We start from the raw sequence: 24320 nt of genomic DNA on the forward strand, positions 1-24320 counted from the left end.
TATAATAAATATATATAAATATATATATTTATTGGTCTTCAAGTGGTTAGAAGAGAGTGGGTGATGTGTGGCATAAGCTTCTAAGATTGAGCATAAAATGCCAGGACTGCTCAAACAACCCCCAAATGACGCCTTTTTGGAAAGTAGACACCCCAAGCTATTTGCTGAGAGGCATGGTGAGTCCATGGAATATTTTATATTTTGCCACAAGTTTCAAGAAAATTACAATTTTTTTTTTTTGTTTTTCCACAAAGTTGTCACTAAATGATATATTGCTCACACATGCCATGGGTATATGTAAAATGACACCCCAAAATACATTCTGCTGCTTCTACAGGTACAGGGATACCAAATGTCTGAGACTTTTTGGTAGCCTAGCTGTGTACGGGACCCCGAAAACCCATCGCCACCTTCAGATTTTATAAGGGCGTAAATTGATGATTTTACTTCCTCACTACCTATCAGTTTTGGAGGCCCTGAAATTTCAAGATGGCACCCCCCCCCCCCCCCCCAAATGACCCAATTTTGCAAAGTAGACACTCCAAGCTATTTTCTGAGAGGCATGATGAGTCCATGGAATATTTTATATTTTGCCACAAGGTTTGGGAATATTACATATATTTTTTTTAACTTGTCACTAAATGCTATATTGCTCACACATGCCATGAATATATTTGAAATGACACCCCAAAATACACCCCGAAAAACCAATCACTGCCTTCAGGCTTTCTAAAGGTGTAAATTGTTGATTTCACTCCTCCCTACCTATCACAGCTTTGGAGGCCATGAAATGCCAAGATAGCACAATCTCCCCAAATGACCCCTTTTTGGAAAGTAGACACCCCAAGGTATTTGCTAAGATGAATGGTGAGGCATGGTGTTTATTTTGGAAAATGAAGAAAAAAAAATTGGAAAATGCATTTTTTTTCTTTTTTAATTTTCATACCTTTGTGACAAAAAGTGAGATCTGCAAAACACTCAACATGCTTCTCAGCAAATAGCTTAGGGTGTCTACTTTCCAAAAAGGGGTCATTTGGGGGGGGGGGGGATTATGCTGTCTTGGCATTTCATGGCCTCCTGAAACTGTGATAGGTAGTGAGGAGTGAAATCAACAATTTACACCCTTAGAAAGTCTGAAGGTGGTGATTAGTTTTCGGGGGCCTGTATGCGGCTAAACTGCCAAAAAGTCTCACACGTGTTATCCCTGTACTCAGGAGAAGCAGCATAATGTATTTTGGGGTGTCATTTCACAAAGACCCATGGCATGTGTGAACAATATATAATTTAAGCACTTCAGGTGCAGAAGGCTTTACCCCCTTAATGACAAGGCCATTTTTTGCGATTTGGCACTGTTTAACGAAAAATTGCGCGGTTGTGTGACGCTGTACCCAAATACAATTGATGTTCTTTTTTTTTCCCACAAATAGAGCTTTCTTTTGGTGGTATTTAATCACCTCCTGTGGTTTTTAGATTTTGCCCTATAAACAAAAAAAGAAAAAAACGCCATATTTTTTACTTTCTGCTATAAAACATTCCCAATAAAATACAAAAATTAAAAATCAAATTTTATCAGTTTAGGCTAATTTGTCTTCTACATATTTTTGGTAAAAAAAAAAACTCCAAAAAGCATATTTTAATTGGTTTGTGCAAATGTTATAGCGTTTACAAACTACGGGATAGATTTTTGGAATTTTTATTTATTTTTTGTTTTTATTAGTAATGGGGGCGATTAGTGTTTTTTTTTAGCGGGACTGCGACATTTCGGCGGACAGATCTGACCCCTAACTGACATTTTTGACACTTTTTGGGGACCAGTGACATTAATACAGTAATCAGTGCTAAATAATATGCAATGTTACTGTATAAATGACACTGGCAGGGAGGGGGTTAACACTGGGGGTGATCAAAGGGTTTAATGTATGCCTAACAATGCTTACTCACTGTGGGGGAATGGTTCTGTGACCGGCACAGAGAGATCGGAGTTTCAGCTTAGCTGAAACTTCTGATCTCTCCCTGCCTGTCTGTCAGAAGACTCTCCTGTTTTGTTTACATAAGCAGGCGGGTCTTCTGTCAGTTTATCTGACGATTGTGAGAGGCTGGCTGCAATCGCGGGAGTGTGGCTCCAGCGGGCCGCCGAGACCTTGTGCATGAAATCACGTAGCACTATGTGATTTTGCGCAGCCGAGCCACCCTGCCGCAGTAATACTATGGAGGGCAGTCGGTTAAGTGACAACTTTGTGTAAAAACAAAAAAAAAACAGTTAAACTGTAAAAAATAATAGATAAAATAAATAGGAAAAAAAAAATTAAAGCGCCATGTCCCCGTTAGCTAGAAGAGAATGCATATTTTGAGGGGACAGCAAATTTACACTGTTATACAAGCTGTACACTCACTACTGTACATTGTAGCAAAGTGTAATATCTTCAGTGTTGTCACATGAAAAGATATATAAATTCTTTATAAAACTGTGAGGGGTGTGCTCACTTTTGTGAGATACTGTATGTAAGGTTTCTGAGAACTGTAAATGCCTTTGGGGAATGCTGGGAAGTGTCTGAACTGTTTGGGATGGGAATAGTTTGGGGGGAAAGGAAGAACAATGAAATTGTACTATATGTTTTTATTCTCAAAATATTTGATTTCTGTTGCTTTTTGTTTTTTAATCATTCCAGGCATAGACAGATTGCATACTTGTAGATGGAGCAGTACGCAAGTAGCAATGGCTCACCAGAGCAGATTGTGGTGCAGGCTGGGCAAATCCAACAGCAGCAGGTGAGAATTAGAGGTGGATTGCATGCAAGTAATAATGTGTAGAATGATTCTCAGTTGGCATAATGCTTTGTTTAAATTTCTAAATAATACTAGCCATCATTTCTAAGTTTAATTGACATTTTACATTCCAAATTTGTTTAGTAAACTCACTTTTAATAACTAATATTTTATAAGAGCCTGTGTGCTTTGGGGCCGTGTCACTGGCATCGGTTTGACGTTAATGAGACGCTTCTGAGATCATGCAGAATTCTCTGACGGGTGCATTTAATCTTTGATTGAAATTTTGACCTGCTTCACGCTTGCTTTGTACTCCTATAGACTTGCGTAGGTATCAATACCTGTCTGAAGTGAGCAAAAAGCCAGTCGACATGGCCCCAAAACAAAAAAAGTGTTATCGTTTGAGTGTGTGACTCCTGGCACTTTCTCATGGTCAGGCTGTCTCTCTATTCCTTCCCTTTTTCCTAGTCTGGTGCTGTCACTGCTGTCCAGTTACAGACTGAGGCTCAAGTGGGAGCAGCCTCTGGGCAGCAAGTTCAGACCCTCCAGGTAGTTGTGTTTGGCAGGTGAATGTAAACGGCACCGTATAGAACTTGCCATTGCCAATCAGTCATGTTAGCATGGATCAGTTACATTGTCTAAAGTGCCATTTGCAGTTTATCTCTTGCATGACATTGTAAGTTTTTAAACCAGCATGTTTACAAAGTATTTGTACACTGCTATTCACCTTTTCGCTGCTGCTGCCGACATGCCTACTACAACCTGTAAAAATCTCTGGGAGAGAGAAACATTCATGTAGAATTGACAAGATGCATGTGCTTTTTTTTTAACACGTGAAAAGGAAAATAAATGTCTCCAGCAACGAAAGGGTTAAGCCTTTGCTATTTGTATCCATCTTATCATTTTATTACATTGTCAGCTTGCTTTGTTTCTGTTCTGAGCATTGGAAAAAGAAGCATGGCTGATATGCAAACCATGTAGAACTTGCCGTCATTTTGATGTAATCCTGTGTTTAATGCAAAAATCTGTATTTTAAAGAGTAACTCCAGACACAAAACAAACACCATCCCCTGGTAGAGCCCACATAAAGTAACTAGAACGGCAGTCTATACTTTTGTTCAGCTACTTTTGGTACCTTTTTTAATTGAACCTTTTAAAGAGGTTGTAAACCCAATTTTTTTTTCTCACCCTGAAAGAGAAACGCATAATGAGCTAGTATGCATCGCATACTAGCTCATTATGAAATACTTATTTTAGAACAAGCCCCCGCCGTGCTGCCCGCTTACCTGTATGACGGGTGACATGTTCAGTCGCCTGTCTTCTGGGATCGCGACATCCGGCCATCTGATTGGCCGGAGCCGCGGTAACGTCACTCCCGTGAGTGGGAGCCTGATGGTCACGGGGCTCTGAAGGAGAGGCACCAGCGGCCGTTCCTTCAGAGCGCATGCGCCAGTGATGTCACTGGCTGCATGCATGTAAGGTAAATATCTCCTAAACGGTACATGTTTAGGAGATATTTACAGTATCTATAGGTAAGCCTCATCATAGGCTTACCTATAGGTACAAGTTACAGAGGAGGGTTTACTTCCTCTTTAATCAGCTTCTATGTTGTGTAATAGCTCTTGGCCATGAGTATTATCTCCAGGGTTGGCAGCAATGTCAGTATTGAGGATTCAAACAAGTCCCACACTGGAGCTTATTGCTCAAGTGGTACACAGAACTCTGTGTTCTTACTTGTCTGTCAAGATTTACAGTAGTAACACCTTAAGGGTGTTGTAAAGTCAGAAGGTGTTGTGTTTTTTTTTTTTTTTTTTTAACTTAATACATTCTATGCATTAAGATAAAAAGCCTTCTGTGTGCAGCAGCCCCCCTAATACTTACCTGTGCCCCCTCTCTATCCAGCGATGTCCACGAGTGCCTCAGCCATCCCTCATTCCCTCTCTCCCCCTCTCCGCTGAGACACAGCAGCGGTGCCATTGGCTCTTGCTGCTGTCAATCAAACTCAGTTAGACAATCAGGAGAGTGGGGGTGGGGCCAAATGGCAGCTACATGTCTGAATAGATACAGAGCTGCAGCTCGGCTCAGGTGCCCCCCACATAGAAAGCAGCTTGCTATGTGGGGGGCACTCAACAGGAGGAAGAGGCCAGGAGCGCCAGCCAGAGACCTGAGAAGAGGAGGATCTAGGCTCCCCTGTGCAAAACCACTGTACAAAAGAGGGAAGTATAAAATGTTTGTTAGGAAAAAAAAGACTTTCTAATCACTTTAAGGATTTGGGAATTTTTATAAGGGGTCTGTGGACTGGGCTGCCAGCTAGAAGAAGGAAAACGTATTTCAACTTTGAGGTTAAAAAATAATTGCTATTATTGTGCAATTAATAGTAACGGCATTACTGTTAGTAGTGTAATTGTTTCTGTGGCTGGAGTGTCTCTAAAAAATATATATATATTTCATAGCTGTGTACAAATTTTAAAGGGGTTTTCCAGGTTTAAGGAACTATTTGCAAGTAAGTTTTTAACTTTACATCATTTAATTCCTGACATGTCTGTTAGTACATTCTCTATATCACACCTCTTCAGATCATTTCTACATTAGTGGCTTTTTTCACCATTGTAGGTCCCAAGCTAGACCATAACAGTTTCATTTTTATTGCTCCTAAGTCCTGCTGTTTATGGACCTAGAATAAAAGCATTCTATATCTGGAACTATTAGGGCACTCTGCTGCTGACTTATTGTACACTTGAAAAAGTTAGGGCCACCCTTTTTAAATTGCATGTTTTGTTGCCAAGGAGTCAACAATACAGGTACAGAGGACATAGTTCTTTAGTTCGGTACTATTTACTAAAATCTGTTGACTGGGGGAAAATCTAAATTGTGGCATGTGTACAATTTTTTTAGGCCTCTTGCACACTGCTGCCTGAAAATGCGCTGCATATAGACGAGTTTAAAAAAAAAAAAATCTGTGCACGTTTGCACATATACATGCAAAACTACTGACTGGCAAATCAAGTATACACATGCCAAACATCCTTAATCAAAATAAAGCTAGAATAATTTCTATGCTTGTCTGCAATACACGCAAGTGATATACAGCCAATCCTTGCATTTTTTTCTGCCAGGAATGGCTGAGGTTCAGTACAATGTGTACAGTGTGTAAGAGGCTGAGCTAAGAGGGGGACTAACAATAGGGGGTATAATAATCGGTCAATCTGACATTCACCAAACCTTCAGCACATGTGTATCTTCCCAGTGCATGTGTTTTAAATGACAGCAATGAATTCACCATAAGTGATAGTTTTTTTTTTTTTATGTAAGTCTTATTCATTACTTTTTAAGTATTCTCCTTTGAAAATAAGGACAGTGGACTCTCAGATCAGTGATACAATGTAAAAATTTATTTTAAAGCTTGCATCCAGTATTCAGTATTTAGATACTGTATTGCCAGGAATCCTTGATTTCTGGATAGAGCATTTACATCTTTATGTCTCACAAAAATCAGCCAGAGAATATGCAGTGGAATCTATTAATTCATCTACTGAGAGGTATTTGACCGATGCTTCTGCAGAAGGTGTTAGGATGTTTGCCCTCACCACTGTTTTAGGAAACTCAATTTGCCGAGCTGGAAGTCTGTAAGTCACAGTCTGAACTGTGGACTTCCATTTAATGTTAGTCCAATCTTTGACCAGATATCTGGAAAGATCAACGAATGAAAAAGAGGGGCTTTCCCATCAAAAGATACAAGTACAACAGGAAGCCTTTTTTCGCAAAGGGAAAATTTCTCCTCTCAAATTTTCCTACAGAAAAAAAAAAACCTTGGAAGTCCCAGTTAATAATCAACCTAAAGAAATTAAATCAGTATGCTACAGAAGGTTCAGGATGAAGAGCGTGTGCATGGTGAGTGACCTGCTACCTCCAAATGTCTTCATGTCAACTTTACACCTCAAGATTGCCTATCTACCCTTCTATCCATATGAACACCAAAATTTGCTGTTTGCAATCAGCAATGCAAAAGAGCTATATCACGTCCAGTTACAGGCCTATCCCTTTGGGCTGACCTCAGCACTGTGAGTCTTTTGTAAAAGATTTATTTCAGAGGTGATTGTGGTCCAAATAAAGAAGCATGGAGTTGGTACTAGGCAACTTAAAGTATTTCTAAAGGCACAACGTTTTTCAGAAAAAGAATTCAGCACTGCCTATGAGCCATTCTAGCTGGTATAAACCCCCTCTCTGCTATATGCAATCCATATTTTTTATTTATTTTTTGCTTTTATGGAAGCCTTCCTGTGGCAAGTATCTGAATATTCCCCTGCTTACTCTTTCTCATGCAGTTGCCTTCTTGCTTGCCTCTGCTTCTTATGTGGATGTATGCGCTGGCGGCCTTACACTGTACACCTCCCTAGTTGGTTCTACACAAGGCTTAGGTGGTTCTTTAACTGTGTCCCTCCTTTCTCCCGGGGTTGGTGTTGGATTTTCTCTTAAATGAGGATGTTGTCCTGCCTGCCTTCCTTGTATCACAGGTGTTGCATCCAACGGAGGTTGCATTCCACTTCTGGATTTGGGCTGTGGGTCTGTAGTGCCTGTCCTTTGCGACTTCCTGTTGGAGGTCGCCTTCTCCTTTTGATGTTCATGGATGGCCTCAGGGCAGGTCTGGTGCACTTCTTTGCCACAGTTTCCCATTGAATCCGCAGCCGCTTGTTCAGGAGTACTCTTTTAGGGGCGAGCTCCTTCCTTTCCCTTTAGGCACGTTCCACTAGGGCTATTAGTTCCTCTGGTAGTTTCTAGCATCTGTGTCTAGACCTCTCAGGTATGCAAGGCGGCTGCCTGGTCATCTGTGAATGCTTGCAAATTTTGCCAAGTTGTTTGCTTCTTCTGATGCTTGTATTGGCTGCATGGTTGCAGGCTGCTGTTTATTGTTCCTTGTTTGCCCCTTTAGGTTTTTTTTTTTGGTTTTTCTGTTTGCCTGGTTGTTCCTGTTGTTTTCTTTTTTTCTGGTTTGCCCACCCCTCCCTCATTGAGGCACTGCTTTGGGACATCCCTATGGTCAAGATTTGAGAAGAGCCGTGTCCGTCAAATAACATAAGAGAAAACGGGGGTTTTTGGTACTTATCGTAAAATCCCTCTCTTTGAGTTCATTGACAGGCACCACGCCCACCCCTCCATTGGAATTTTCTTTTGAACACTGTTTTTGTAACTAACTGGATTGCCTATAGCAGAGAGGGGCTTATACCAGCTAGGACTGCCCAAAGGTGGTGCTGAGTTTTTCTGCCTAGGCGCTGGTGGCTTTACCCTAGTGTCCTACTCCTGAGGGTTGCGCTGGCGGCCGTGCTATGGTCCGGATTTGAGAAGAGCTTTGTCCTGCTCTGTACAATGTTTTTTTTTTTTTGTTATAGAGCAGCCCCAATCCTCCTCCTCCTCCTTTTTTTTCAGGTCCTGTGCCCCCCTCCTCACTGAGAGTTTCCATAGCAAGCCATATGCTATGAGGTACTCATACGTGCTTCCTTCTGCGCAGGCTCTGTGTGTCCAACTGTCCATTGACACCCAGAGTGTGGCTTGGCCCTGCTCCCTGATCACTGGCAATGATTAACACCAGTGCGGTAGAGAGAGAGAGACACTGCTCTTGTGCATATTGCTGGATCGAGATCGGGCTCTGGGTATGTTTTTAAGGGGGGTGCTGCCATGCAGAAGGGTCCCCCCCCCCCCCCTCAATGCAGAGAACGCATTAAAGTAAAACACTTCTGCCTTTAGAACCACTTTAATTCACGAGAAGTAATGCATTTGCTCCAAGACCTGGGATGAATCCTGCCCTTGTGCCCAAAGCAGGCAAAAACCTCCCTCGGTTACTATTTAGAAACAGAAGAAAATTGATAACTTGGCAGAGAGCTGGGCAAGAGCATAATTTCCAGTACTCTGAAAGCTTGTTGCTGCTCTTTGTTTTCTTGAATAGTAATCTAGCTAGCTATCTGCTTATCAGCCAAGCCTCTACTTAGATTCAGACCCCTTTCTGTACATCTCTGGGATCTTCCGACCGTACTAAATACGTAACAATTCTCCTTTTGCAACTATTGGTAATGCTTATATCAAACCTCTTCCCTTTTCACTGGATTTCCTAGTTTTCGTAACTACAACTCACAAGGTATGCAAGACCCAATCAAATTTTCGACCCAAACCAAAAATACTATTTAATTTGTATTATTCAAAGCATTCTTACCCATGTCTCCATTCTTAATTTTGCTAAGAAATTATGTTATAAACACTCCCTTAGCATTTCTGGACATGGCAATCTTCAAAGCTTCATGTAGCATTTACTTCCTGGAATCTATCTGCCCCTAGCTCATGCATACAGGCGGAAAGGTGTGCTTAGCTAAGAACTCCTTCTCCCTTCCTAAGGACTCCTCGGATGTATGACCAAATTTGCCTAGGCATGGCAACTAGGAAGTAACTGAAGAAACATTTTAAAATCAAGTAAATGTGCTGTTAGCCTTGGTAAACAGATAGGAAAGTATAAGGATTAAAATTAATGTTGACCGTGAAGTTCCAATTTTAAGAAACCTTTCCTTCCTCAATGTCATTCAAGATCCAGAAATATTGCCCAAAGTAGTAAAGCTTTCACAGAAAACATTTGTTTTCCTTCATAGGACATGGAAACAAGACTAAGTGAATCATCTATGCACAAGACATAGTAAATGGGGTTCAGAAAAATGCCAGCAGGTGCTGTGGACCGATGAGTCAAAATTTGAAATATTTGCTGTAGCAGGAGACAGTTTGCGGAAGGGCCGGAGTGCAGTACAATGAGTGTCTGCGTGCAACATTGAAGCAATGGTGGAGGTTCCTTGCAAGTTTGAGGCTGCATTTTTGCAAATGGAGTTGGAGATTTGGTCAGGATCAATGGTGTCCTCAATGCTAAGAAATACAGGCAGATACATATCCATCATGCCATACCATCAGGGAGGTGTGTGATTGGCACCAAATTTTTTCTGCAGCAGGACAACGACCCCAAACATGCAGCAAACCTTATTAAGAGCTATCTTCGGTGTAAAGATCAAGTCTTGGAAGTGATGGTTTGAATCCCACAGAGCCCTGATTTAATTGAGTTTGTCTAGGATTACATGAAGAAACAGAAGGATTTGAGGCAGCCTACATCCACAGAAGATCTGTGGTTTGTTCTCCAAGATGTCTGGAACAACCTACCTGCCGAGTTCCTTCAAAAATGGTGTGCAAGTGTACCTGGAAAAATGTATGCTACTTTTGAAGTCAAAGGGGGGTTACACCAAATATTGATTCATTTGGATTTCTCTTTCTCTTTTCATTTACTTTTTGTTAATTCGTAAAAATAAACTAACACTTCTATTCCTGAAAGCATTCTTAATTTACAGAATTTTTTTCACACTGTCTTTAGACTTGTGCACCATGCTGCTATAACTGATCTATTTTATTCCAATTGTGAAAGGACAGTAAAGTATTGCAAATCGGGTACAAAAAACTTTTGATGACTATATAACACTGCAGGGTCAAATCTGAAATATACTCCAGTCTGTCACTAGCATTAACACAAGACCTTTTTTATTTTTTCTAAACCCCTTCAACACCTTTAGTACCTGTTGATCCTGCCAATGGATCTATTTGTCCACTTCTTTTTATGCCTGATACCTGTATACCATGATTATGCAGCTGGCGTTCCATGCAGGCACACCCATATAAGTCTATGGGGACATAACTGCTCATCCTAATTTGACAGTCGTGCAGATGAGCACCTAAAAACTATTTCTTACACCTCTGCAATATAAGCACAGGGTCAAATATGAAATATACTGCAGTCTAAAGCTGCACAAGTCTGGATAAAATGAGAATCCCAATTTTTTTGCTTAGAATAAAGATCCCGATTCTCGGTGTAACATCATCTTTCTACAAAATAATTGGGTTAACTTTTTTTTTTTTTCTTTTTCTTCATTGAAGCGTATTTTTTTTTTCCCCAAAAAATTTCATTTGAAAGACCGCTGCACAAATACAGTGTGACCTAAAATATTGCAAGTGCCGCCATTTTATTCTCTAGGGTTTCTGCTAAAAAAAATAAAATTTTCATCCCTCTGATCTAAAAGAACCAAACGATACAATGTTCATTTATTTCTCGGCTCTGAGCAATGTTGATAAACGTTTGCCGGTGTGTATGTGTGCATATGTATGTATGTATGTATGTGTGTGTGTGTATATATGTATGTATGTATGCGTGTGTGTATATATGTATGTATGTATGCGTGGTGTGTGTATGTATGTATGTGTGTGTATATATGTATGTATGTATGCGTGGTGTGTGTATGTATGTATGTATGTATGTATGTATGTGTGTGTGTATATATGTATGTATGTATGTATGCGTGGTGTATGTATGTATGTATGTGTGGTGTGTGTGTGTGTGTGTGTAATATATATATATATATATATATATATATATATATATATATATATATATATATATATATATATATATATATATATATAATATATTTTACGTTTTTTTTTTTTTTTTTTTTTTTTTGACAGCTCTGAGCTGACAACAGCTCTGCACTGAATTGTGGAAATGCTGGATTAAGATCGTAAGGGGGGGTTGAATCGAAATCGCAATTTTTTTTTTTTTACAATTAATCGTGCCGCTCTACTGCAGTCTGTCATTAGCATGAACACAGACCTTCTATTTTGTTTTTCTAAACCCCTCTAACGCTTTTAGTACCTATTGATCCTGCCAATAGATCTGCTATCCCTTTTTAGGCCTCATCCACATGGGTGCTGTTGCCTGTACACCGTGTTAATACAGCTGGCGCTGCATACAGGCACACCCATGTAACTCAATGGAGACACAGCTGCTCATCCTAATTTGACAGGCGTGTGGGTGCGGATGAGCACCTAAAAACTATTTCTTACACCTCTGCAATATATGCACATACATGTTTTATCCCTAAACACTTTGCAAGTACAGAAAAATAACTGTTGACGTGCTGAAAATATAGTGTGCCCTTAAGTGCCGGTTCACACTAGGGCGACCTGTGAGGCGACCTGGTCGCCTCACAGGTCGCCGCAGGTCGCCTCCCATAGGGAAGCTACGGACCCGTTCTAATGGGAGCGACACAAGTCGCTCCGACCTAGAAAAAGGGTCCGGAGCTTCTTTGGGGCGACCAGGAGGCGACCGCCATAGACTTCAATGTTATGAAGTCCGTGGCGGCCGCTCCGAGGTCGCGGCGCGCTGCTCGCACCGCGACCTCGGAGGTCGCCACCTAAAGTAGCGTCGCGGTAGTGTGAACCGGCGCTAACCGTCTTTTTGATATGATAACACGTTGGTGTTTTTATTTCTTAATTCCAAAGTACATGTTAAGATATACCTATGTAATTTAAGATGCATTACCAAAAAAGGATCTTTCCACACCCCTTTCCTCACTTGCCTTCATAAATCCCCCTTGTGCACAGACGGAAAGCACAGGAACTTACACCATTTATGGAAAAAGCAACAGGTATAGCAAACTAAATGGAGCAGATAAGAGATGTTCATTGTAAAGGTTTACATACACTTTAAAAGCGAAGTATGGGTATTTTTTTTTTTAATTGCAGAGTTATACTTACCTAGGTGGATGCAGCACAGGTCCCCCCGCCAGCTCTAACACTGAGAACCGAACGATCAAACACCGCCGTTTGCTCGATTTTCACTGGCTCCTTTGGCAGACAGCTGGCGACTGTCAGTTGCCACTTTCTGATCAGTCACAGTTAAGCCCACCCTTGTGTTTCTCGGTCTATGAATGGAGACGACAAATATATATATATATATATATATATATATATATATATATATATATATATATATATATATAATATATGTGTGTGTGCGCGTGTCTCGCCCTCTCCCTCTTGTGGAAAAAAAGAAAAAAAAATAGCTAGGGCAGGACCAAGGGTTTTTGGGTGTCGTTGTGTTTTTAGGTAGGATGAGCAAAATGCGCACTATTGTTTTTGGGTTGTACTACGGGTACAGACCACAAATAACCTACATATGTGGTATCTTTGTGCTCGACCGGAGCAGGAAAATTTATTTTGGGTTGTTGTTTGGCAGTAGGTTATGGTAGTAACAAGAAATTATACAGCTAAATTTAAGAAATATATTTTTACTTTTTTTGGGCTGGTTTTCCTATAATAAAAAAAATCAGGAGATATCCATTACCATTTACCACCAAACGAGAGCCCAATTTTTCCTGGGGGGAAAAAAAAAAAATGGTATAATCCACCTGGATGCACATGTCAAAATTTCAAAATTGTGCTTAGGCATAAACGTTGGTTTTACCCTTAGGTGTAAAGGGGTTCATTTCAAGTTGTCAGGGGGACTAAATTTAAAACTGCTGCGAAAATTTGAGGGAAAATGCAGGCTACATGTTGAAAGCTGATGTACAATTAAATTACGTAGGCCATTGGAAATTTTAACCAGATTACTACAACCTACAGTTAGCAATTTCTGTTGAAAAAGATCAAGGAGTTAAAACTTCTTGTGGTCATTTGTCTTGGCCATATCATCATTTTTAGATTTAAAAGCTGCTTGGGTGTTTAAAAAAAGAAAAAAAAAAACCCAGACGGTTGGCATGGCATGACATGGCAATATTAAGAATGTAGCAATTCCTCATACTGCAATGTTTTAACTGCAGCTGGAAAACCCCTTTTTAACACATTTTGTTTATAGTTTCATAGCATACAGGAGTATGCATATAGCATTGTCTCTTTATATGACCCCCTTTTTATTTTCCACCCACTGTTTAGGTACAAGGCCAGCCACTCATGGTTCAAGTCAGTGGAGGACAGCTAATTACATCAACAGGGCAGCCTATTATGGTACAAGCTATGAGTGGGCAAGGTCAAACTCTTATGCAAGTTCCGGTGTCTGGATCCCAAGGACTTCAACAGGTTAGTGTTCCACCTTCTTTATTTTGGGTTTGTTTGTGGAAATTTTTTTTGTCCCCCCACAATGTTGTGCTTACTTGATTTTTAGTTCAGTGTTTGTCATAGTGTTCAATTGTCTTATGTTACAGATACAGCTGGTGCAGCCTGGGCAGATCCAGATCCAGGGAGGGCAAGCGGTGCAGGTTCAAACACAGCAGGGGCAAACTCAACAAATAATTATTCAGCAACCACAGACAGCAGTCACTGCAGGCCAGAGTCAGGTATGAGGTGCAGACATTTGTGGAAAATGTTTTGCTTTTTTATTTGAAATTTATTTTACATGGCTTGATTTGTTGTTTTTTTTTTTTTTTTTTTTTTTTTTTTTCTTTCCAATTGTTAGAGTCAGCAACAGATTGCTGTTCAGGGTCAACAGGTGGCACAGACAGCTGAAGGACAAACTATCGTTTACCAACCAGTAAATGCAGATGGAACAATTCTACAGCAAGGTAGGTTTGTACTTGCCCAGGACTTGCAATTCTTTGTTGTGCCAAATCAAGCTTTACCCATCTCTGTAGTATCCTGCCTGCTTTTCATCCTCATTTCTCATTTGCATAATAGGTAATAACACCTACTCTATTTTTGCAGTTTCTGGAAGTAACTTCTCTCCTTTTCTCTTTCCCATACTTGTTTTATTTACTAAAGTTACAGTGCCTGTTACTGGAATGATCACCATACCTGCTGCTAGCCTGGCGGGGGCTCAGATTGTTCAAGCTGGAGCAAACACCAATACAACCAATAGCAATCAAGGGACAGTTACTGTCACCCTGCCTGTGACAGGAAATGTTATGAACTCAGGGGGTATGGTAATGGTAAGTAAAAAGTGTTGTGTACAGTGTAAATTTATCAAAAGTGGCATTTCCTACCTTACATTGTATCCTCCCTTAACTAGATGGTACCTGGTGCAGGCTCAGTTCCAGCGCTGCAAAGAATACCACTTCCTGGAGCTGAAATGCTGGAGGAAGAACCTTTGTATGTCAATGCCAAACAATATCACCGAATATTAAAGAGAAGGCAGGCAAGAGCCAAATTGGAGGCAGAGGGTAAAATCCCCAAAGAGAGGAGAGTGAGTGTCCTGCTTTGAGATGTGTTAAATTGTGTGGCACAAATTCAGTGGATCTGACAAATGCAGGTTCATCATAATTGTATTTAACATATGTAAACTAGAGGGGGGGGGGGGATAACTGTTCTGTTTAAATTCTAACTTACTGAGTTTCGCAAGTATTTTCATTGCACTGTTTAAAATAAGATGTGGTAACTGATGCATGCATTTGTGACTACAAGCTGTAGCGTGCTCTATTGCAGTTCCCTGGTTTTAATAGACACTAGTTTCCATGCTCTACCTGTAAAGGCTCCTTCATCCTGATGATTTTGAGTTGGCAGTTGTGCTCTGCAAATATGAGAGCAGTAGGAACTATGTACTGCAGCTTCTGGTCACTTGTTTTACAATGTTCTAGTAGGCAGTGGCATACATAATGGTTTTTTTTTTTTTGTGGGGCACTCAAAAATTATTACAGATGGGGATAATAAAACGAAGCAGGAAAATGGCAGTTAGGGAGAATACATCATCTCTGATTTAAAGAGGAGCTCCAGTCTCCCCCCCCCCCCCCCCCAAAAAAAAAATGTAAACTTAGCAGCTACAAATACTGTACCTGCTGACTTTTAATATAAGGAGATGTGCCTGACCAGGGATCCAGTGATGTGCTCACCCGAGCCGATTCTTAAACTAGCTTCGGGTCCAGGCACCGGCATCTTAAGTAAAGCAAACCGGTAAAGAAGCCTTGTGGCTTCACAGCGGGTTTCCTACTGCGCATGCACAAGCTGGCCTGTGCTTTGTGAGTGGTCCTGCAGTCTTTTGGGAGCTGCAATAAGTCCCAGAAGGCTATGGGGGGGGGGGGTGCCTGAACTTCCACACCGATCGCCGCAGCAAACTGACCAGAAGTGGGAGTGGGTACCTTTTCAAAACCAGATATCTGCTCCAACCCCCCCCCCCCTCTCTTTCTTTTTTTTTTTTTTTTTTTTTTGGGTGAAGTTCCGCTTTAATGCCACTTTCACATGGGGTGGAATCAGCTTTGCTCAGTAGGGGATCTGTTCGCTGATTCCCCTGTTGTGCAGAGTGGACAGATGCCAGGTCTGCGTCCACTCAGTTTATGCGGACATGGACACAGCCCATTCTACTCTATTGGCGGCTGGAAACAAATGGACTGTCTATTTTACACCTGACTGCCCTGCCCTCTGGAGGGATCCCCCTCGTGTTTATGTAATTTTTTTTTTTTTTTTTAATGGATTGGATTGAAGGTGGATGTTAATGGATATAACTCTGTTTTACACTAGCCAGTTCATAGTAATGTGTGTAGGGTTCGATTAGGTCGGCCTGAAAAGCTTGACAGGCGGATCCAACTGGATTGCCTGTATGAAAGGGGCCTTATAGTAAAGCATCGGTAATCATTTCTTCTTTTTTTCGTTCTGCCACTTTTGAACTAATTTTCTGAAACTGCTGGTTTCCTGAAAAAAAGTAGGTCAGTAGATACTGTGCATGCATTTAACATTTAATTGCTTTTCTTGGAGAGTAGTAATGGCAGCCTCCCGTATTTCAGTTAGTACAGATTTTTTTAATACCATAACCTAGCCAAAAGGAAATAGGTACAATACAGAGTGCTGTCAGGTATCTGTTGTGAATCTAATGTTTGCATTTGCCTTCATATTCAAATCTCAGAAATACTTGCATGAGTCACGACATCGACATGCTATGGCTAGAAAGAGAGGAGACGGTGGACGTTTTTTCTCCCCTAAAGAAAAAGAAGAACACCACTTACAAGTAAATGTACAGGTACTCAAATTAGAATTATTTATTTATTTATTTTTTTTGCCTAACATTCACTTTAGCTTGTTTTTCCTCTTAAGTATTAATTCTGCTTCTTTGTAACTTTTACTTGCCAAATGCTATCTGCATAAAGAGTGTTCTCTGTGGGAGACAATGAATAAAAAGTGCTTGGATATCAAATTTCATCAGTGTAGTTATGGCTGCTTTTCTGTAAAAAGTCAAAGAACACATCTGATGTTCTACACTACTTTTTTACCTTTATTATATTGCAGCTTACCAATTCTTAGATGTGACGACTGCATTAGTATTTTTTAGACTTTTTGTTTTCATCTCGTGATCCAGCCAGTAAATCTGTTATTTTAGCAGAACAAGCTCTCCTACAGATGTATCCGTTTAGAGTGTTGAGACCATTTACCAACCATTTGCTTACAATGATCAGCTTTAATTCATGTAAAACCTTTATCCCAAAAGAGAAAAAAAATAACTCTAGCTACATGTGTAACTGCAGTGTGGGCTTGAGTTTGGCTTCAATATGTTAGTGTATCTACATGTGCTGGTACATCTAACGCTACCCTCACCCTAGACTGACAATGCTTCTGTCCAAAGGTGCACATGTGCTCCTTCGTCCAGCATGGGGCATTCTAATACAGGAGGTGTTAGCTGACCAGTTCAGTAGGCGAAAATGGGGTTGGGGGTTGAGAAGACCTAAAAAAACAAATGCATACACCGTATCTAAGAACTGGTACGCTGCAATACATTACTTTTTTGGCTTTGAGTTTGTTTTTGTTTTTTTTATACCTTATTTTCACAGAAACGGCCTTACTATCCCACAGATCAACATAACGCACAATACAAAGCAATATATTGTTTTGATGGATTTGGATACCTTGGCTTTGAGTTTCATACAGCTTAAGAGCCAGTTCACATAGGAGTGACCCGACTTGCCGGGGCGACCTGTGAAGTCGCGGTGCACAGCGCCCACCGCGACCTCGGAGCGGCATGCACAGACTTCATATCATTGAAGTCAATGCAGGTCGCTCCAGGTCGCCCCAAAGTAGTACAGGACCCTTTTTTCTAAGTTGGAGCGACTTGTGTCGCTCCTATTAGAACGGGTCCTGTGCTAATCTATGGCAGGCGACCCACGGCGACTTGTCAGGCGACCAGGTCGCCTGACAAGTCGCCCCAGTGTGATCCGGCTCTTAATGTGTGCAGAGAGCAGAGTAGTGCAAACCTCAGTACAGAGTTGGAATTATTTTTATTTTCTTACCAGTATTTTTGAATAAAATGTGAGATATTTTAGAAGCACTTAAAAAAAAAAAAACGCAATTTGGAAATAGGAATCGCTAGCCAGTTAGATCTAAATTTCTAATGTAAGCTTTTCTTGTACAACCCCAATTGCAAAAAAATTGGGATGCTGTGTAAAATCTTTAAAAACAGAATGCAGAGATTTGAAAATCTTATAAACCCTATTTTTTTTATTTACAATAGAAAACCTAAAATCTGCGATTTAAAAAAAAATAAGAAAAAAAAATAAATTTTTAAATTTTTAGCAGCAACACATCTCACAGTTGAGGCTGGCAAAGTAAACAGTACTAACAAAGAGTTGGAAGAATATTTTGCAACTAGTTGGGTTGGGTCATCTTCGAGAGTCAGTGTCTCTGAATTGAAGAGGTTCACCGGTCTGTGAAAAGCTGCATCTAAAAATTGTTACGCAATTTCAAAAAAAATGTTCCTGAACGTAAAATTGCAAAGACTTTATATAGTCTCCAGTATATAAACATAGGTGTGCGCACAGGGTGTGCCGGATGTGCCTGGGCACACCCTAATCACCTAGGGCACATTAGCATTATCGCTCTGTTTGCCAGTGAGGAGATGGGAAAGATCTCCCTCGGACCTGCTCTGCCATAAGAGAAGTGCCACACACTTCTATTTCACTTTGCCAGCAGGGAGAGTAATGTACCGGGCCATATACATGTAGGCAAACACATGCATGTGTATTTAAACTTTGGGGTGCACACCCTAATGCAATAGGCTGCGCACACCTATGTATATAAAATGGTAAAAAGATTCAGAGAATCTCCTTGCGCTATAGATGAGGCCAAAACACAAAATCCAATGTCTGATCTTTAGGACCTGAGATAGCACTGCAGTTAAAAACGGGCCTGAGTTTGTAAAGGACATAACTGCTCAGGAATAGGTCTAAACATCCCTGTCTGTGAACTAAGTTTGCATTGCTGTCCAGAAATGCATGTTAAAGCTATATAATGCAAAGAAGCCGTATCTGGACATGATCCAGAAGCAGCGCCCTCTTCTTTGGCCAAAGCTCATTTTAAAATTTTCTGTCGCAACATGGAAAACTGTTCTGTGGTCAGACAAATTGAAATTTGACGTTCTTTTGGCAACCATGGGTGCCGCATTCTCTGGACTGAAGGGAAGAGGGACCTTCCAGCTTATTTGGTGCTTAGTTCAAAAGCCTGCATCTCTAATGGTGTATTTGGGGGCTTTAATGTGTATGGAACAGGCAGCTTGCACATCTGGAAATGCACCATCAATGCTTAAAGACTTACCTAGGTTTTAGAGTAGCATATGCTCCCATCCAGGTGTCTCTTTCAGGGAAAGCCTTGCATATTTCAGCAGAACGATACTAAACTGCTTACTGCATCTATGACAACAGCATGGCTTCATTGTAGAAGAGACCAGGTGCTTAACTGGGCTGCCTGAAGTCCACACTTTTCACTGGTTGAAAATATTGGCGCATCTTGAAATTAAAAAAATGACCAAGAATATCCAGGACTTTTGAGCAGTTTGATTTCTATATCCGAGGGGATGCTAACACTGGTAAACATGGCCCTGCCCCAACTTTCTTGAGACGTTTTTACCTTATTTTTTTTCTTTTTTTTTTTTTTCTTTTTTTTGTAAACATTCTAATATGTTTGTATTTTATTCACAATAGAAGTTTGAGATTTGCAAATCATTGCATTCTGTTTTTTTATGTAGATTTTACAGTCCCAACTTTTTTGGCTTTGGGGGTTGTACCATAACTGCCAGCTACATACATACATTCTCCTTCAAGGAAGGCAATGGTGTTTGTGTGTATGTGTTTTGTGTTATATATACACACACACGCATTGCACCCTTGATTAACAGATCATGGGTGCAATGTCCGGATCCTGGAGACTGTCAGTAGAGCTCTTTGCCTGTACCTCTGATACAGACGGGCAGTTTCTGAGGTGCAGGGAGGTCGGTGAACTACTAGAACGCTCACCAGAGCCCTAGTAATTCATTGAGAACTACAAGTCATTAGCTGCAATGTCTGATGGTAGTTTGTAGTTCATTCACAGAGCTCTGTGCTGTCACAATGGGAAATCAGGTCGGAGTGGCAGCAGATGATATAGTAACATGTTACACCCCAAATATACTAAAGGTGAACCTATCCTTTTAAGTACGCTATTGTCTCCCCCCCCCCCCCCCCATATCACTAAGGGGGGGGGGATTCCCTGTTTTTTCCGATGTCCACTTTCCTGCTTCCACTCATATTTGGCAAGTGGAAAAAGATTGAGGATGAGTGTGGGACTGCCTCAGAGGGGGGAGGCGAGCGCCTCTGGCAGGCGGGGTTGAATGGGAGCTGTTCTCCCAGCGATCACCCAGGGGAAGAGGAGAGCCGGCCAGGTCATCACACAGAGTGGGAATCGCCCACTGTGACCGCTTTGATTTGACTTGCCCCGCATTTACAGTCACACAAAATCCCGTCTCCTGGACTGGCTTCTTTAATAGACAGCATGCTGGTCAAATGCTGATGTGTGATGTCGATCATAGGAGGCGGGACTTTGTGACTGCGAGCGTCAGGTGATTCAAATCAAAGCTGTAACAGAGGGCAATCCCTGCTCTGTGTGATGATCTGGTCGGCTCTCCTCTTCCTCTTCTCTCTCTGATCCCCTGCACTGGTGAGGATACGCTTATGGGCTGCATTCATGGGCATTGATAAAGTTGTTTTGTTGTTCATTAATTTTGTAACTTAATTTTGCATAAAACATTTACCAGTGTCCTCTCATGAGATCATTTGAGGGGAGGGAGGGTAGGGGTTGGGTGGGGCAACTGGTGGCAAGTAACCCTTAAGGCCGGGCTAGTAACTCAGGACTTGAAATTTTGAGCCCTGATCTATGATTTAATGTTGATTTGAAGTATGTAAGTCAATGAGGAAAAAACATTCCCAACCACCCTTTTTTTTTTTTTTTTTTCCCAGGAAGTGGAATTTCATTAATAAAAGGCAGAGCTGTTAAAACGGTAAGAAGGGTTCCTGAATATGGCTTTGTTGCATGTGTGTGGGCGAACAAGCACATTGTCTTATTGTTTTATCCTTTCAGGATTCATCTCAGGGAAGAGATGCTTACACAGATGATACAACAATTCTGGCAGTGTCCTAAACACAACAAAAATGATGCCACCTTACAACTCCAAGACGACTTCAAATTTTTAACATGCCTCAACCCAGCATTACCATAATGGACTTGTTCTTAAAGTGCACCTACCACCAAGAAAACCCTAGCCAATCCTTTTCTTGATAAATCACGACTTCTCTCCTTTTCATCCAGATTTATATACAAGTAGAGCAGAAAAGAAAAGGGTTTGCAGTCATTCTGGGACATTTAAAAAAAACATATTTTTTAAGGAAAGTGCTTAAAAAGAAGAAAGAAGAAAAAAAAAAAAAAAGTTTGGTCAGTATTTAAAAGACTCAATGTGGTTTTACACTGAGGTGAAGTGCTGGCTCTGTCTTTCTTCAGATCATACAAGAAGCTGGACTCCTCATTTGGAAATATGCATTGTAGTGGTCTGCTTTTCTGGTTTACTGTTCTTCATATTCTTCTTTTGTGTGAAGAAAATGGTGGAAAGAGACTTTTCATATATTGCATAACTTATCAAATTTATATTGATTCTAGGTCTTGTTTTATATATTTCTCAAGTCTCATTCGCTTTAGGGACTTATTTGGGTTACAGAGGTAGTATAATATTTTGATGTTTAAATTTTTGTGGGGGAGCAGAATGGGTGGGGGGGGGGGGGAGAGAGAAAACCTGGCATAAAATGCCATTACCTTTCTGTTCGATATTAACCCTTCACTGAAAAAGTACAATGAATCTACTATAACAGCATTTTTTTAATATACTCACAGGCATTGCTATTTGCATGCGGGAATGTTATATTTCTGACTTTTGTTTATGTCTTGAGAACTAGAACAGGCATAAACTTGTGAATTTGTTACTTAAGAAACTATTTGTACATAATTTGTTTTGTTTTATGATACAGTATTTCAGATTTTTTTTAATTAGCTGTATTTGTAAGTACTGTGTACCTTGCCCAGCTAATAAAACAATTGGTTGATTTTAATTTGAATTTTTTTTTAGATATATATATATATATATATTATAGTGTTTACCTATAAATTGATAGGCATAACCTACCTTGTACTTCATAATAGAGAAAACCTAAATGTCATGAAGTAGTTAACTCTTTTATAACCACTAATTTGCATAGTTAGTCAGGTTGAAAAAAGACAAGTCCATCCGGTTCAACCAAAAAAAAATAGTATTGAAAACCCAACCATACAATCCCATATACACAATCCTATACCCGCTGTTGATCCAGAGGAAGGTGAAAATAAACCCTAGCAAAGCATGATCCAATTTGCTACAGCAGGGGAAAAAAGTCCTTCCTGATCCCCCGAGAGGCAATCGGATATTCCCTGGATCAACTGTACCTAAAAAAAATTTTAGTACCTATTTATATTATATTATTTTTTACAGTAAGAATTATTTTTTTTTAGAATTTTCATCTCTGCATTTCACTAAGAATCCTATTAACCATTTTAATACCAGGCACTTTCACCAATACACAGGCGCTTTCAGCACTGTCGCACTAAATTTTTATTTTTCGATCATTCACGGACATACAGTATCTTCATTAGTCGAATGGGCTGCGCTTCTTAGGAGTAGGACACTAGGCGGAAAAGGGTTAAAGTAACAGAACTTTAACTACACCCATGGGGCAGTCCCAGGTGGTATACTCCCACTGCCTGCTCTAGGATTAATTTTTTTTTTTTTCTGCCTAGTCAGGAGTAAGGACCTAGCTCCTTGCTGGGATCTCTGTTCCTGGCATTTTTTCCTTGTAAACTGATTTTCTCTGTCGCTCATTGACAGACGTAGTCCTCGTTGATTAATAACAACTCGGGTTATACTGCCCTCTACAGGAGTAGGACTAGACAGGAAAGAAAACGTTCTGGCCACACCCTAGGGGCAGTCCCAGAGGGTATATCCTCTCACTTCCTGCTACAGAAAATCAGTTTTTTTTTCTGTCTAGTTAGGAGTAAGGACCTAGATGCCTTGCTAGGATCTTCGGTCCTGGCAGGATTTTTTTCTTAGATTTTTTAGACAGCTTTTTTCTCCAGTGTTCCTGTGAGATCTTCAAGCAAGAAAGCTGGAACTGGGCGACGGGCTGGATGTTGAGATCCAGTGGTCACCCCAGTTCAGCCTACGAGCGCATGCAGGCCATAGCTCCGCGCTGGGTCGGCCGCGACATAGTCCCACTGGACGGGGACTGACCCTGCGAGTTAAACGTCTCGCTTAAACGCCAATGACCATGAGTCACGGCGTCCGTATTGGTCGACAGCCCTTCCACCCCGGTGGAGAGGGGTACTGTCAGGAGTTGGCACCCGCCTGGTTCCGGTATGGTGAGTAGTATGTTCCCCCTTTTCCCCTGACGGGTTGGTGGTGAACGCGGGCCCCTCTCTGAAATGGTAAGGATGGGTCTCCCCTCTATCCTATAACATGTCACAGATCCCCCTATTTGAGTGTGATTTTTGTGAACAAGAAACCAGGAGACTTGGTTTGGGAGCTGACAATCTAATGTCATTTCAAAACTGTAAAGATGACTGAAGTCAGTGGCAGTACTAGAATATTACTGTGGTAGCATAAGGTATCCTACCTGTCAGAGGTGTTCACAGGGCGATGTCTATGCATGTATAACTGCAGTCCAGATCGCATTCCTCCAGCAAGGGCAGGCTGCCTTCCGACGGCCCACGGACCGCATGCGGCCCGGCAGGGTCCGGTACCGCCGGCCAGGCTGATCACCATCCAGGGTGAAGTTTGGGGGGCCGATGCACTCCCACAGGCTGCTAGGCCGAATACAGCATCCCGCAGGCCGCTGCTAAGCCGCCGCTATCCTAACAGGCCGCCGCCATTGTCTTGCAGAGCACACGAGGCCGCCATATTGGCGTAGCCTCGTGTCTCCAGCATGGGGGCGGCCATGTTTGAGGTGACCAAACACCTTTGTGGAGCCAGGGGGAGGCGCCGGAAGGCGTGTTAAGGGGCGGAGCCGCCTCCTTTACCCAGGAAAAAGGGCCAAAGATTTCCTGTCTGTAACAGGACAGCACTGAGCAAGCTGATAACTTCTGTGCATCAGGGATGAGCCTTGGGGTCTCTCTCTCTCTCTCTCTCTCTCTCTCTCTGTGGGGTCCAAAAAGGCAGGTAACACTGAGGGGCGCTGTTGCGACTGGGGGATACAAAAAAAAAAAGTTTTTTACTTTGTCATTTTTTGTCGCTGGCAAATGTCTTGTATAATCATTGACCCTGCCGCATAGGTATCCCCACCTGATCCCCTCAAGGTGGCCGCAGGACCCTCCAGTACCCCACTTGTTTTTAATGCATTATCGGCAGTTTTGGAGTCTTTGGTATCCCGGGTGGAGGTGGCCTGTCAGGGACGGGGGTCAAGAAGCGACCC

At 41.3% G+C, this 24320-nt stretch overlaps 1 protein-coding gene across 5 annotated transcripts in view; it reads left to right on the forward strand.

The window, feature by feature from the left end:
• NFYA (nuclear transcription factor Y subunit alpha) overlaps window positions 1–21595 on the forward strand; it is a 34747-nt gene extending 13152 nt beyond the window's left edge. For 2 of the 5 annotated variants that reach the window (XM_082247792.1, XM_082247793.1), the window contains 10 exons: window positions 2670–2769; window positions 3235–3318; window positions 13549–13692; window positions 13818–13949; window positions 14069–14174; window positions 14371–14537; window positions 14618–14791; window positions 16442–16555; window positions 20793–20833; window positions 20914–21595. In XM_082247792.1, the coding sequence (XP_082103918.1) occupies window positions 2695–2769; window positions 3235–3318; window positions 13549–13692; window positions 13818–13949; window positions 14069–14174; window positions 14371–14537; window positions 14618–14791; window positions 16442–16555; window positions 20793–20810 (1014 nt within the window). In that variant the 5' untranslated portion in view covers window positions 2670–2694 and the 3' untranslated portion in view covers window positions 20811–20833; window positions 20914–21595. The remainder of the gene's footprint in view (window positions 1–2669; window positions 2770–3234; window positions 3319–13548; window positions 13693–13817; window positions 13950–14068; window positions 14175–14370; window positions 14538–14617; window positions 14792–16441; window positions 16556–20792; window positions 20834–20913) is intronic. The other 3 variants (XM_082247795.1, XM_082247796.1, XM_082247794.1) reach the window with 2 other exon arrangements.
• The last annotated feature ends 2725 nt before the right edge of the window (window positions 21596–24320 follow it).

Source organism: Pelophylax lessonae, assembly GCF_965119305.1.
Source record: "Pelophylax lessonae genome assembly, chromosome: 2".
NCBI classification, from domain to species: domain Eukaryota; kingdom Metazoa; phylum Chordata; class Amphibia; order Anura; family Ranidae; genus Pelophylax; species Pelophylax lessonae.